General features: G+C 39.6%; 1 protein-coding gene across 1 annotated transcript; it reads right to left on the bottom strand.

The window, feature by feature from the left end:
* Positions 1-2,671: 2,671 nt before the first annotated feature.
* LOC102688815 (calmodulin-1) lies at positions 2,672-8,725 on the bottom strand. The gene is made up of 6 exons (XM_015363163.2): positions 8,620-8,725; positions 7,159-7,189; positions 4,496-4,639; positions 4,307-4,413; positions 3,921-4,056; positions 2,672-3,311 (listed from the first exon to the last, which is right to left on the bottom strand). The coding sequence occupies exons 1-6, from the start codon at positions 8,620-8,622 to the stop codon at positions 3,283-3,285; spliced, it is 450 nt and encodes a 149-aa protein (XP_015218649.1). The 5' UTR covers positions 8,623-8,725; the 3' UTR covers positions 2,672-3,282.
* Positions 8,726-16,139: the final 7,414 nt, after the last annotated feature.

The raw sequence follows: 16,139 nt of genomic DNA, 5'->3' as shown, positions 1-16,139 counted from the left end.
AGTATCCAGTGGCTTTGTGTTACATGGTGTTCGAGTTCAATAGCCGTAGGAAGCTTTAGGGAGGATCAGGTATATCGTTACCTAGCAAGGCGCTCTCCTGCATAGAAACATGTTGTTCTATTAGTAACAGTGCAGCTCTTAGAAAAACTTTCTTTTACCAAAGAAATTGATCAATAATGTGCCTTGAATTACCTAGATATGATGAATATACGTGGCGGGGTGTAACTTGAAATATATAAAAAACTGAAAGGTCGTGCTCCGTCATTATGAATTACTTCTTGTAAATTGTTGGTGAAAACTTTGAAGTTTAAAGGTATAATTGGTCATAACCATTCACCGAAGGAAAATGTTACTGGTTACGTATAACAAAGAGTAGGGGGCATAGCTCAGTAAAAGCTGTGGTGAAAACGTGTGCGCTCCAGATGGGGTGACTAGACGTCCTGTTTTTCCCGGACATGTCCTCTTTTTGAGACCTAAAATATCGGTCCGACCGAGATTGATAAAATTCCAAAAATTGTCCGGGATTTTGTTTTGCTCGTTACTCAGACTGTGTAAAGAAACATAGGCCTACAGAACATATTTTCGTTCCTTCCATGCAATGCCGGTAGATGTTTTTTATGGCCATAAGAAATAACCATGTTTAACTTGTTTCATTATATTTCGTTAAACTTGATCATTTTTGCAACCAATGAGGACTTCTCCTAAATTATGATGTCTTCATTTGTTCCTCAGATGTTAAGACTTTCGTTGTGTTAAAATGAAGAAAAAAAAACTTTGTTTAAAATAGGGCTATATTTTTTCCATTGTTTGCCATTATGGAAGAGAAATGGCAACCCTGCACCTTTTTAAAAGTTTACTAAGTAGTTTATTAAAAACTCGAGTTTAAATTACTTTTTTGATTAGAAAAAGTAATAAAGAGCCATTTCTTTAGAGTCATGTCGAGTTTAGATTATCCCCCCCCCCGAAGACCGAAATATGGTCACCCTGACTGCTTAGTGAGAGGGGGATGGCTACACGCTTTCAAATTCTGTTCTCCACTAGTGTCCTGAACAAATTTCCCAATGGCCTTTAACAACCATGGCCTCCTAGTAATCCCCAACTACTGTATGAATTGGCATTATGACTTTTCTCCTCCCCACTGAGAACTGATGTGGGGTGAGTGTACTGGCTGCTGTTGCATCATCCAGGTGGGCTACATATTGGTGGTGGTGGAGGGGAGTCCCCATTACCTGTAAGCTTTAAATGGTATGTCCAGAAAAGCTCTATACTTCATTACCTTTTTCTACAGTTGCATAAAGAGCACATTCAGGATAAAAATTCCTTTACAGTCTTGCCAGGTGTAGCCCCTACTTTTTTCACACACTTGTAGAATCCCCTATTGTGCCTATAGGGAACAATGGTAGGATTTTCTGTAAACCTTTCATAGAAACAGAATTTGCATCTCATACAAGAGGAACAATAATAGTGCCAATTTAAAACAACCTGCAAATCTTAGTAGAGGTGTTGCTCTGCATTCATGCATGTTTGTCTACACTGCTGACAGATTTTCTGGGGGTCAGGTAAAACTTCCACCTCTTCCTAGTGCCTTTAGCCTTAATCGTCTTCATGATGGCTTCCAAATTTGACATGGGATTGTATTTTTATATATATATAGCTGTCCGTAGAATTGCAGTCACCCGATCTTTGGGCATAAGTCTCAAGACTTTCATCTAGAAACCAGGACTTTGTAAAGCTACCTACCAGATGACTAAGAATGTTAAGAAACCTAAATATACAATTTCTTTCAACATTTACATGGTATGAATAAACTTCTGAGAATTTTTTATTGCTTTTTAGTAAGGAGTGAGTATTGATAGTGTTCTCCTTTTCATAGATTACAAAGTAATGCACAAATATAAAAATGCTATTGCTTCCTCTTAAAAGACTAGTATTACAGGAACAGAAATGCTTCAAATAACCTGAAAAAAACCTCACTGCTGCGATATATACACATTTTGAAGGAGTACCTATGAACACTTGTTGTAATAACTATGCTCTTTGGTCTTTAAACCTTTCAAACTTATGGACAGTTACTAGTGCAAGAAGGACTTTGTTCAGTGACCTCATTTCCTTGGATTATGTTAGAAATGCACCAGCAGGGGTAGGACTAGGCCTATGGATGTTGGAGACAGTTGAATGCTGTAAGGTTAAAAAGCATATATGCAAGTGTGAAGTTTTGAAACTGATCCATGTACCATTAAGGAATGGGCTTTGTAAATGCTGGAAGTAATCCCATGCCCAACCCTTAAAAGGCCAAATTAGTACTTTCCCCCTACTTCTGATTACAGTGAGTTCAGTGTTGTCTCCGCCCTCACTTTTTACTATAAGTCACATTAATATGTTAGAGATCTGCAATTGTAAGATGTTCTGAATTACCAGCAGCTCACAAGAATTTAAATTGCTCAAAGTTGGGAGAGGTTGCTGCTTCTGCAATTTTATGTATACAGATAGCACAGGCAGGAAAAAAAGGACAAGTCAGAATGACTGACTACATCTTATCTGTTGCCCAACACAAATCAACTTTGCCGAGGATGAAGGTGAACCATTTAAAAAACTAGAACCAAGGTTGAGGTAACTTGAGACTTTTATTGAAGGTCATTAAAACAAAAGTACCTAAATAAACACACTTAAATTTGGGTAAATTGTAAATTTTATTGGAAAACAAAAATATACAACTTGGAATGGATTCTTTGAGGCATGTTTGTGCCATAAGCAGTTAAAAAAAAGAAAAAAACAAGTGACTAAAACTTTAAAAAGCATAGTAAGAATAGAACAAGAGTTCTCTGGTACAGAACAGCAAATACAAAAAGAGTTAGTGTACGAGTACCTGGATGATACACCCGTTTTGCAATAGTGCAATGCTGAGAAAAATTCATATATACTTTGTCCATAGTCCATGCAGAGTAACTACTCCACATTAAAATGTTTACATGCCAACATTGTTGCCAAGTGACATCCAACTTCAACAGGTGGACCAAGATGATGTCTTGCTTCAAGCTGTGGTAGTTCATTGTGCAGATTTGGATGCACTCCATTTCAAGTCACATGCAACACCTGTTAACTTGACCGCATCTTGACTCAAAATACGATGACAGCAAAATAAAAAGGGACATGAGGACTTGAATCCTAAATAGTTTACATGCAGTTCCTTTGGACAGCAGGGGGAATAAACATTTTACAGATAAATTACAAACAAAGAAAAGGCAAATTTTATACAAGAAAAAAAAATTCTGTACAAGGCCTTCACTTCGCTGTCATCATTTGTACAAACTCTGCAAAAAGAAAAAAATTAAAGATACAGGGTCAAGACATTCTACACATTATGCTATTACAGCTGCATTCAAAGATGAACTTTGTACCTTAACTGCTCTATAAGATCAGCTGACAATTTGTACATCAAGATTTTTACCCTCTTACTAATTTCTTTAAACCTTGCTTGGAGACAATTGACTGACAGGCTGCTTTCTCTCATTCTAGTTATTCACTTTAAAATTGTCATCTCTGGTACTTTAAACCAGTGCTTGACTGTACAAGCACTACAATAAGCCTCAAGATAGAACATTTCTAGATTTTGGAGTGATCTTCACCTAAATTCCATAAATACTTGATCTTCAATACAGAAAGGAATACAACAGTCCTTTTAAATATCCAGTCACTATCAAAACAGAAAAACACCTGTTAACCAATTGCTACTATTTTGCCCTCAACATTAATGAAGGAACACACTTTCATAGAAGTTGGAAGTGAATTTTACATTTTTACTAACATATCATGATCTCCACTGACCATTTGAGCAAATCAAGTCAGAAGGTTTAAGTCTCCTCAGTCTCCTTATTTTACCTCAAAAGGAGCACAAAGGGTGCTGGAGGATATACACCTACCTTCATAGTTGACTTGACCATCTCCATCAATATCTGCTTCCCTGATCATTTCATCAACTTCTTCATCTGTTAGCTTCTCCCCAAGGTTTGTCATCACATGGCGCAACTCAGCAGCACTGATATACCCATTACCATCCTGGAATGCAGATACCACAAAGTTGACTGTTCCAATCCGATTTCAGAACTTTACAATTACTGTTGCTGTGTGTGGGGTCTAAACTCTTGCAAGGAAAATCCCAAAAAATGAACACAGATAGTTCAGCATTCTAATGCTTTAGAACAAGTACTTTTTTTTAAATAACTAAGCTTGAAAATTACTCCATGTCCCCATTTTGATATTGCTGATATAAGCTTGGGGTGCTACCTTATTGCTAGAAGACCAGTACCTTGTCAAAAACACGGAATGCTTCTCTGATTTCCTCTTCACTGTCTGTGTCTTTCATTTTTCTTGCCATCATAGTGAGAAACTCAGGGAAGTCTATTGTTCCATTACCTGCAGCAACAAGAACAGAAATTGAGCTGAAAAGTTGAAGAATAAGCAGATAAAACTTGTAATAAGAAGAAAAAAAACTCACCATCAGCATCAACTTCATTGATCATATCCTGCAACTCCGCTTCTGTAGGGTTCTGACCCAGTGACCTCATGACTGTTCCCAGCTCTTTTGTTGTGATGGTTCCATCTCCATCCTTATCAAATAGTGAAAATGCCTCTTTGAATTCTGAGAGAGGGAAAGGTTACAAAAGTGGAAAAGGTTAAGTTTTTAAAACTGCCAAGACCATAAAAGAACCACCTGCTATAAACCAAACTGTCTGCACAAATTAATACATCTTTATTCTAATGGTTCCATTTTCAAGCATAAAGGGCTTTCTACATGGCTGGAAGTAAATCTTTGCACTCCGTTTAAGTGTGAAACAACTTCCATATATCTTCTAGGAACCACTTTTTTCCTTTTTTATCTTTCATGGGGCACAACAAGACTTATTACAGCAACAAACTATAAATGTACTTATTGACAGAGCCTGAAAGGCATTTTCTGAATCTTTATTTCTGAATCCTGTACAATGTAGACCATGTTTGCTGCAGGGACAACCTGAGACATCCCAGCATGGTCAACTGAACTGGGCTTGTCAGTAGAACAAAGATTGGGCAATCTCTGCCCAGCAATACCTGTAGCACAGGTTACAGCTACAATGCCTTTTATCAAATGGAGCACAAGGTTTGACCTTCATCAGGAAGAACAGTCCACAGCATGAACAATTTCTAGTGCTTTTCCCCACCATAGGCCATTGGTCTCCACATTTTCACTTCCCAGTAGTGAAATTACAATAAACATGACTGTGGCTTGGAGAGTTTCACACTGATGTGAAACTGTGAGCCAGCTTTTCTGGTTGATGACCTATCCTGAACCATTTCAGGCTTACAACAATGATCATTACTATCACTGTAATACTGTACTAAGCTGTTGCAGTCAGCAGCATAGGAAAACAGCCTGACTTTACTTTCCCCAATATTCTATACATACACCAACACTTTCTCCAGCCATTAATGTGCAAGACCCCATGAAACTTTTTTCATTCGGAGGTATTTACCAATAGAAACTAAATAGGTCCAACACTATACTACAGGCTGGACCACTTTTTACTGCTGGGGAGCTCCAATCCATTAAGCATTATTGGCCACCCTGAAGTATTTCCCAAAGATTGGAAACTGAAAGGCCTTGGATTACCTGTGTAAGTTATCAATACAACTTGGATATTTAGATTTTATTCACTCACTAAATTTGTTTATTAATGGTTATGCAAAAAAAAAACAGCACCAGTCCAGGTTAAGAGTCAGCATACCACTGCTTTAGATAATTCTACAGTTAAACTTAAATGCATTTAGGTCATTAGATAAGAAGTTCCCAATCTGACTAATGACAGGTTTATACAATTAACTGCTGCATTTTCATGTTGTACAAGCTTTCCAGAGTAAATAAATTAAAGTTGCCAATAATTCAAAGAATGGATCTTTCAATGACATATTCAAGCAACCACAATACATGAAGTATTTCACCAAAACCAAAGAGCTAATACATGACATCTGACACTGGAACTTAAGGAAGTCTTTATTTCTCACTTTTGGTCATCTTGGATGTCTTTGTTAAAAGTTGTCCTAAACCGTCCACGGCTCTACACAAACAACTTTGGAGAACAGTAAAACATGATTTTCAGGATTAAGACTATAACCTTAGTTGGGCCAGATGGCCTTGGCGTCTGTACACAAAATCTAGCATCATCACCTATAGCAAGCCTTCATGTTTCAGTACCAGGATGAATGTTACACTGACTGTACTTGTAACTGCATCTAAAGGACACAGGGCAAATACAAAACTCTCATTATGTACCAATACCTTCTGAAGAATAAAGGTTGTGCTATTCAGGAACACAGAACCAGAAACAAATGCAAAACAATTTCCTGACGCTTTAAAGAGCTAAAGCCTAAACCTTGCAAGAGATACAGAGCTGTGACTAAAATTAGTTTTAATGCAGATGTTTATGCAATCTGCATGAACATTACATAAGTGCTGTAGTATATATTCTACAGTTGAACATGAAACTAAAGGTTCAAAAGGTTTGGGAAGACAACAGGCCTGGCAAGAAATTATTCATGTGCACTTGAAATGGACAGGAGGAAGATGCCATGTACTACATAAAGCACACCACCTTCAGTGTCCTGCATAAAGCTGAATTTGGAATACACTTAGGTGTATTTCTGTAAAAGCTTGTATCCAATCTCTATCCTGCTGTAGCTGAAGTGTCATACCACGTGCTTACTCATCAACCTGAACATTTTGACATCACACCACCTACACACAAGTACTTTAGAAACCCAGTTGATTATAAAGCCACCTTTAAATATGAGGGGAAGGAGGGATAACATTTTAATGAATGATTTAGAGACATTTACCAATTACACCTAGATAAGTTTGTAATGCGTCTATACAATGCTTCTTTACCAAAAAAAGGCCACGATTCATTTTTAAAATTCCTGCTAGTTTGGCAGAAAGTATTCTCCTGGTACTCAAGTCCGCGTATAAACTGCATACAGAGTGTCTCTAAAGGACTTGATGCGTAACTTGACCCAGGGTCTGCCTTAAAAGGCAAAGAATAACTAATCCAAGCTGCAAGGGAAGACTACGAATCGGTCAGAGCTTCTAGAAACCAGGCCACACACCACATGCAAAAAAGGGCTTACCAGCAATCTGCTCTTCTGTCAGTTGATCAGCCTGTATAAAAAAAAAAAAAAGATCTGGTTATAATAGTACTCACACATTTACAAGTCGAATATTCAATATTAAACATACCAGTAAATGTAACCCAAGGGCTTATACATAGTCTCATCATTTTAGAGAAATTCTTGAAAGGGTGTCAAACTAGAAATATTGACTGACGACCCTTTCAACAGAGCGGGCTATCTTTCTCCCTCCTAGACGTGCTCTGATCGCCTGCCTTTCACACGCCAATCACCCCGGATGACCCACGATCTCCCGGTGCTCCCCCTAACCCTCCGAGCGGCGGCCGCAACGTTGAAAAGAAAAACGCACCTGAGCCCGTCGGCGGTCAAAGCCGCTTTTCTGTCATTATCTGCGAAGGTGCAATAGAACAGAGTCTCCCAAGATAGAAACCCTTCGGTCGGCATGTGCGGATGCCTACTTGAAAGACTTGCTTTAAGAGCGCCAAATCCAGACTACAGAAACGCAGAAGATGCATGCAGACTACAACCGCTCGTCTTGCAAACGGAAAAAGCAATCGCCCTAAAACAAAAGCCCTAGTGTGATTGCGATTTAGTTCGTGTCATGGAAAGGAAAGTGACGCATCAACACGATTCCCAGCGCGACAGACCCACGATTGAGCCACGCTCGCTCCGCGACCAGCGCCACGCTTTTACCAGCTCCCGTCGACCTGAATTAAAGCTTCGAAACGCTGAAAGGAAACAAGCCGAGCATTGCATCATAACTTAACATCTCATTAACAGCAGAACTAGGTGTGGTTGAGGAAGTCTTTTCCGGTTTGTAGCGTACAAGCTTACCCACCGTTTTCAGAAGGACTGCGAACTCGAACGTCAAGGCTAACAGGAGCTAGCCAGCCACGCTTTCGTAAGAAAATAACAATTTTCCCTAAAACGAGTACCTTTTTCAGCAATATAGATGGCTCAGGGTTGCGCAAACAGGAAAAGCTCGGGGGTTAATGTCATCACAGACATGCGAGTGATTATTTTTCATAAAACTGTCACTGTCCGAAGGCAATAAAAGACCAAGTTTCAATCCATTCCAGATCTGATACTCACTGCAGCACAACCAGAGTCTAACCTGTGAAGCAAGCGCAAAGGCCACTCGTCAATCTCCAGAAGAAGAAACGTCTTATTGCAGTACGCTACCTGCATTCGTTCCGCATTTCTCCGGCAAAAACCCTTAAGTCAAAATTAGAGATCTTAAAACCCTCTCCAGAGCCCGTGAAAATACGCAATTCATCTTTGACTAGGCTCCACATTTTGCGAGTCGCAATACCGGCGGGACTGAGCGCGCTGCCCATCCCCGGAAAAAAAAATCAGAGAAGAATTTAATCCCATCAAGCCGCTTTTACTGTAAATGTCTAAATTCCTTAATTGAGGCGCGCTCTCCTACACCCTATTACAGTACACGTTGACCATACTCACCATTTTGATAGTCTAAATCGCTTTCGACTGCTACTACAGCTACACTCCCAAGTTCGCACTCCAGCAGATGAAAGCAGACTGACCCTGACGCGCCTTTAACGGTTGTTCATAAACACCTCCCCCTGCTTGTATCATTCCGCCAGCTCCCCTCTACCCAAATCACTAAACGTATTGAAGAACAAAAGCAGCTGTAACTGTAACTGTAGTTTTAAATACATTACTGTTTAATATCAACAAATGAATATTCCTATATTTAGTCTATGAAGAATAACTGCGGTAAAAGCAGGATAGTAGCCCAGGAACTAACTGATAGTGCGGAGGGCTATGTGCTGCGGGCTTGTTATGCGTTCTAGTGCCGTATAGGATGGAGTAGGAAGGGAAAGGCCGTTTCTGATTGGTGCGTTTGTACCTGCAATGCGTCACTCCCTTGGACATGCACTCTAGCGCCAGACTGCACATGAACGGCCCGGAGGCAGTGCGAAGAATACAAAGAGTGATTATGGCGTTGTGGAAGCATGGTGGAGTGCGAGCGATAGTGCCCATTCATTAATCCATTGGTGTGCCCATATAGTGCCCATTCATTAATCCATTGGTGTGCCCATATAGTGCTCATTCATTCCTCAGAATGATTGTGGCTTTAACAAAGGCGCATGTTTCTGCAAATGCAATTTACAGTGTATTCCTGGAGGGTTTTTTTTTGTGTTCCATGTATGTTAATAAAACTGAATCTAGCCCATTTGTGCGACAATAATGTAGGCCTCCTGTAGGTTCACACACAGCTTATAAAGACCAGATGTGATCACCCAGAGCACAACAAAATACTGTCATGTGTCGCACCCTCTAAAAAAACATTTTATCTATATTTCAAGACAGTTAATTTAAGCCAGACATCTACAATCAAGGTGTATGCCTGTACCTCATTTCTCGTAATTGGAAAATTGTTTCATTGGGAGGATCCTTAAGAGCCTTCTGTGCTTGTTTTTGGAATAAACACTCGGTGGGGTGTGCTGCCCTCCTCACGAGACTCCCATCTCCCATCGCCTCCCTTCCTCCACCGTGAGGGCGACACCAACACACCAAACAGCACACCTGGTGTGGCACACCTGTGGATACTGCTGGGACCTGCCAGTGCTGTACTGTTTGTGGTGAAAACATGTTTTTGTGGCTGGACTGGTTTGTTTTGCATCACACAAAAAGGCAAATGCATCCTTCTCTAGTTAACAGTTTGACATTTAGATAGAATGATTGCAAGTTTTCATTGAGTTACAAAATATTTCCCAATTCCTTATTTCCCAATTCCTTTTTTCAATATTTAAAACATACTTTAAAACATTCATGAAAAAGTAGCTACTGTAGCAGGGGCTCAACACGACAGTACTACATTTTTAGGTTACACTATTCATATCGGTTTTGTAAGCTGTATTTTCACGGAGTATGAATATACAAAATTAGAAACCACAATCTTAAAGATATGTGACTAATGAGAAACTAAGTATTTTCCAGTCGAAATTCCCTGTCCTCCTTCTGTGGTATAGTGTGAGATGAGCTGAAACAGTTTTCCCTTTTCTCTTTATTCCCGGACATAGTCTGTGACCTGCACAATCATGTTAGCAGTTACTGCATCACATGTACAATACCACACACCCCATTCTTCTGAAAGAACAAAAGACACCACAGTTACAATGGCTGGCTCATACACTGGCCATGTCAGATGTGGAGATTGCGTCCTGCAATTCAAGTTCTTCTCTACTTTAAGAACAAAGGTCACATGACCTGGGTGAAGGCTCAGCTCTGATAGCTTCAGACAATAAATAGCAAGCAACAAAAGGATAGGCTTATTATTTAGTATAGACCTACATCATCAGAACCCACATAGTTGTCCACTGTGCGAGTTAATGTGGTTAGGAATTCTTCAAGATTTGTACAGCTCTTGAAATCCATTTGAAAGTGCAAGTGTCATGCTAAAGCCTACTTATTATGTAGGGAAGGAACAGAATGTGACTTTATACCAATATAATTTTTTTTTTAAGTAAGAAGTGTCAGTACTGTATACTAGTGAGCTCTCTCCCGTTTTATGTACTACTTTTAGGAACTCCTCCAGGTGTCCTGTTGGATGGTCCAACAGGAATCTACTTAATCCTGAAAATTACAATTACTTTTGGTCAAACCATCATGTCTTTTCTTCATATTTCTCTTGGGTCTGACGTATACCACACATGTGGACAGGTAAAGAAATACAACAAAAATTAATTTAAGATCTGCACTGAAGAACATTGAAATGGAAATCATCTGAGTTGGAATCCCAAGATTAATTGGTGCTGATGGTGTATATTTGATAGCCGCGCAGGTTTTTGTTATGCTTCAGTGCTCCTTTTATTTTCTACCTACCACCTGTTGCGAGTGGCTCAGAAAGGAAATGGGCAGAGGGAACAATGACTGGGTATTGGTGTGTTAAGGATTTGGGACTGAAGTGTAATAGCATCTACGTGCAGTTTGTGTCACAGTGCCTTAATCATTTTTACGTGTGTTGAAACATACTTCTCAAGGAGATCAGGCTGGCATTTTTATAAAAGCCATCATCTCCTAGCACATCCCCAAGAATAGAAAAGCCTGGTTTAGGTGGAGACCCATCAGCACACAAATCTGTAACTAGAGGAAACGGTGAATCATAACTGGCTGCGCTTAAAAACAGAAAGTAAATTCAAGCAGAAGCATTTCTTTTTTTCCCCTTTCATTTCATGTGAAGCTAGTGATTTATTATAAGTTGTCTTCAGTATTTATTCACTTATTTAAATATGTTTGGACAGATTAGTTCCTATAAATATCCAATCTGTCCTCAACTTGCCAATAGAATATTCCATCTTTGCCTGAATACATCTTCTGCCTACAGAGAAACTAAAAGCTCCTTCAGGGCCCCAAGGTTGTGATTTTACTCTGTTTCAACTCCCTGCATCCCAGATCGTTTGTCTTTCTCAAACAGCGCTGAAACACGATGTTAATGCGCAAATGTAATGAAGAAAATCAATAACCCTGCCCACGGACCGCCTTGTTTTGAGCCAGATTCAGAACATGTTGAGGAGCTAGTTTTTGAATGGGATGGTTCGGCACACACCCAGCAGAAAAGTACCTGCGCAAGAAGAGCCTGGGGCCCTTATGTCTTGGGAGTGGTGCAAGGAAGAGGTTTTGAGAGGCTTCCATGGCAGTTACATACAAAAACCCATGGTGAGAGCCTGTAATCCAGGCTAATGAGAGTCTGAAGCTGGCGGATTGCTCAGAAGCTCTGAGCTGCGCCCCGGTATGAATATGGTGCTCCTGGGGGACTCCAGGACCACCAGGCCGCTTAAGGAGGGGTGAAACAGCCCAGGTCTGAAACAGAGCAGATCAAGGCCCCCTGTGCTGCTCAGCAGTGAGATCATGCCTCTAAATAAACGCTGCACTGCAGCCTGAGCATTATATATTTTTTGTGTGGAAAACATGTAAGCCTGTGCAAAATGGACAGGACATAGTGTGTCTGATTGCTTTGCGTTTCTCAGGTCTGTCAAGGCTAAGGTTTTATGGTTGACTTAGCATACTTTGGCAAAGCATCCCAACCCCCACTGCTGTAGCTTGCCAGACGACATAGTTTGCAATTAGTAATGTCACTTGAATGCTCTTTGTCCAGTTTTCTTATCACCCCTGCCCTCCTTCGCAGACCCAGCTCTTATCAGGTTTCACCTTGCGTCCCTGCTGCTTGGGCTGGGCAGCTTGTGGAAAGTACAGGCCCTCTCTACCCGCTGAGCAGAGGGAGGACAGGAGCTCTGCTACTGCAGCTGCTGCTTTGACAAAGCTGATTTCTGATGAAATTAAACTGTGCTGTTTAATTTAGCTACAGCAATGCTAAAACAAACCAGAAGGCCCGTTGCAAATCATTGAAACCAGGCGTGCTGGAGTGCAAAACAACCTAATACGTTTTAGGATGTGAAAAAAGGATGAAAAAAAAGCTGGAAAGGACGTTGACTTTCACAACCTCAATACACAAAGATCCCATTATTTGTAAAGTAAACAAAGACAGGTGTCTTTTATCTTTTCAGTGGTTTAGTTGAATAGGGGTCTGGAAAGCAAATGTTTTGGCAAATATTCATCTTCATTGTCAGGTAATACCTGGCAGGCAGCACTGTCCTTCTGCTCTTCAACCCAATCAAAGTCATGTTGGAAGGGACAAGCTCATTTCTAGGTGCAGGGACAACTACCTCCTTTTATATATTCTTGAATCTTGTCCAGAATGAATCATGTATTAATTTAGATTACATATCACCATGGGACTCCAGTCTAGATCATTGTTTTTTGTTTTCTACCATCGCCTCCACACAAATTAAATATTTGTGGCATGGGTTCTTATGCACATAATAAGTTACATAAATGTACTTGAGTTGTGGACAGCATGAAAGCACAGTGGGCTAAGGTAGAGTTAATGGGAAGAGCAAATAATCACTTTGATTCCTTGTTTCAACTGCATTTAATCTAAATCTATTCCTTCCTCAAGGAAAACTTATTTTTAATGCACAATGTGGGTAAAGACGGAGAAGGAAAAGTGCCTAGATGGGAAAAAAAAACTTGTATATTATGGGGAAAAATGACTAGGGCTTGATTATTGTATGTGAGCTATTTCTCTGCAGTTGTCAGACAATGGTGATAGGTCTGGTCAGGCTGGTAGTTAGCTTCTGCATGTCCTTCACCTTGTCTGCAGTGTACAGGGGCCATGCTGAAGAACTGGCAGCTCTTTTACTGACAGTTCCAGTCTGACTCACCCTTCCATCACACCATAGATCTGTTCACAGCTTAACACCTTTTCTGACTCCACTTTACAAGCCTGTATAAATTAATCATTTTCCCAGGATAATGTCTTATCTGATCCTTCAGAGTGTTACAAAATGTTTCCCTGTGCATTGCTAATAGGCCTCTTCTGATAGTAGAGTCCTCCAGCCAGGCATGAGACACATTTAAGAGGGCTGCTGTGACTGAGCAAGCACGGGAGATTAACAGACAGGTGGAAAACATGACGAAAATGACCCATATCAGAAGTCCTGGCCTCTGTATAGTTCTGTGGCTGTATTGGCATTAGTAGCATGAGACCTGTTAATGCAGATGCCTCAGAATTAACCTTTATCTGATTCCATATTCCATTTTAGTGTCGTAGCACTAGTAAAAAGCAAAGTCCAGAGTTTGGGGAGGAGGGAAGGGAGTGGTGATGAATCTGTGTCTGCCTCATTCCAGCACCATAGTTTTATACTCTTTTCAACATTCCTGCTAAGAGATTCTGAAGAGTGATTCTTGTTAATTTAGCCTACTCACTAATACACATCACATCGGGAATAAGAGATATTAGATGAGTCTTTCATAGTAATAGTGAGTATTATGAAAACGCAAGGAACTGTTCAATAATCTCTCGTATCATGATTACCAGTTGAGTGAGGGTATTGCTTGGGTTGTATGTAACTGGAGCTTCATTTATTTTTGATGTGTTCATGGCTTTGTACTGCACCTCAGAGTACAATTCCTTAATAGAAGGGATTGTGTTTCACTTTGGTCAACATGTGGTGTCTTAGGAAATTACCGCACGTTTCTGACCATCTGGAGTCACAAAGGGATTCAGGGGCTGCTTTTCTATCACCTGCTTTTGGTTTTCACAGACGTTAGCGTGTAGTCAACTTTCTGCTACGTAACACATGCTCCCATCAGAAAGATTTAATTTAGAGAGCAGGGAAATCTTGGGAAGAGTTATGCATGATATGGACATGGTGGTATGCATGACATCACATGGATGATATAGTGTAAAATCTAAATCAATTGCTGATTCAAAGGTGCAGCATGCAGTTAGTCATTCAGATGGTCTAAAAAGAGTTTTGTTTTCTAATTATGCGAGATCTAAGCACTCTTCACGGTGCATGACGTATAATGGCGTTGTAAATCGGCTTAAAGTGGATTCATCAGTTATTTTAGGTGCAAAAATTAAGATAACCAGTGTTGTCAGTGAAACGTGAACAGTATTGCTGTATTGCAGTATTGCTCAGTATTGGAGAGGTGTATGTACCCCTCACAGCCAACAGCTCATAAAAGTGGTGTATATTGTCAATTATACATGGCAATGCAAATAATGCTAAAATGATAACTACACTACTGTATGATAGTCCTAATTGTTTAAGACTTTAATTGCATTGTTTTTGCATTGTTCAACTCTTTTCACTAAATTACTTTCTGTCTTCATGCAGAAGCACAATTCCATTGGAATCTTTACTTTGTAGAGCTGAGTTTTGTTGTATAGAAATGTAGCCCTTTAGCTTTATGGATGTGCAGACGGGAACAAGTGACATTAATGATAAGACTCATCTCCCAATGAGTCAATTAGATTTGATTGGTACATGCAATGGATTAGCGACTGCAACACTTCATGTGTGTTGCTGATAATTTACCTTGATTTGTTGTGAAAGAGTCTAATCAATACGAATAGAAGACTGATAAATGACAAGCTTATTTCTGCTCACCCAAACCAAGCTGCATTATTAGCAGTCAAAACTGATATAACAGTACTTTCGGAGACTTTCAGTAAATCGTTCATAAATACACCGCTAATATTGAAGTCCTGATTGACCACGATGCCTTAGCAGTGTATGTGTTGACATTAATAATGTGAATCATATCTAGCTTGCTTATTAGCTGGAATTATATGCCAATTTTATAGCAAATTAAGTTAACCCAGATAATTAGCTTTGATTCTTTCAAAAATAGAATGATGTTGGAATGGAACTAGATAAGTACCAAAGTTAAGAATTGAATAAAATGCTTATATGATTCTCAGAAAGAAACTTCTAGTCTGAAGCCATGCCTTTTGAAACAATATATACAGTAGTGTATAGTATTTTTCAGAAGCAATCAAAATATAGAATTTAGGCAGCTCTACCGTTGCTATTACAGAGCATGTGGCTAATTCATTACGTATTACTTGCATCATTTTCCAGATTTATGGGAAACTCCCTGGTCCCAGCTGGTTTCTAAATGCTGGAGAATCCAGTGGTTGGGTTGACTAGCCTGATAGTTTCAAGGAATTCAGATTTTGAAAGGTTCATTATTTATCAACTAAGGCCATGCAACATGTTAGATAAAATAGGGACTTTTACTGGAAGTAACGACCTTTCACTTCTCATAGACATTGAGAGAAACTTGACAAACAGGAAGAGTCATTCCTTTCTTCAATGACCAAAGGATAATCCACTATGTACTGAGCGATTAATTAAAGAAGAGTTATTCTTCATCTCTACTTGCTGAGCTTTCTATTGAAGTGCTGCAATTTTAGGTTTGGTTCTTGCATTGAGTTGATTGAATAAACAAAGCCGACAGCTGACACTTGTTTGCCAAAGCACACAGATATCAAACTTAGTGCAGAAATAAACTAAATTCATGTTATATCTAATGGTACATGTTGAATTGTACTCATTTTTACAGTGTATGCAAAGCAAAAAGGAAGATATTTTATACATTAGCCT

Source organism: Lepisosteus oculatus, chromosome 17 (genome assembly GCF_040954835.1).
Source record: "Lepisosteus oculatus isolate fLepOcu1 chromosome 17, fLepOcu1.hap2, whole genome shotgun sequence".
NCBI lineage: Eukaryota > Metazoa > Chordata > Actinopteri > Semionotiformes > Lepisosteidae > Lepisosteus > Lepisosteus oculatus.
Note: the sequence above shows the minus strand (reverse complement) of the source record. Positions and strands in the feature narration are given on the sequence as shown.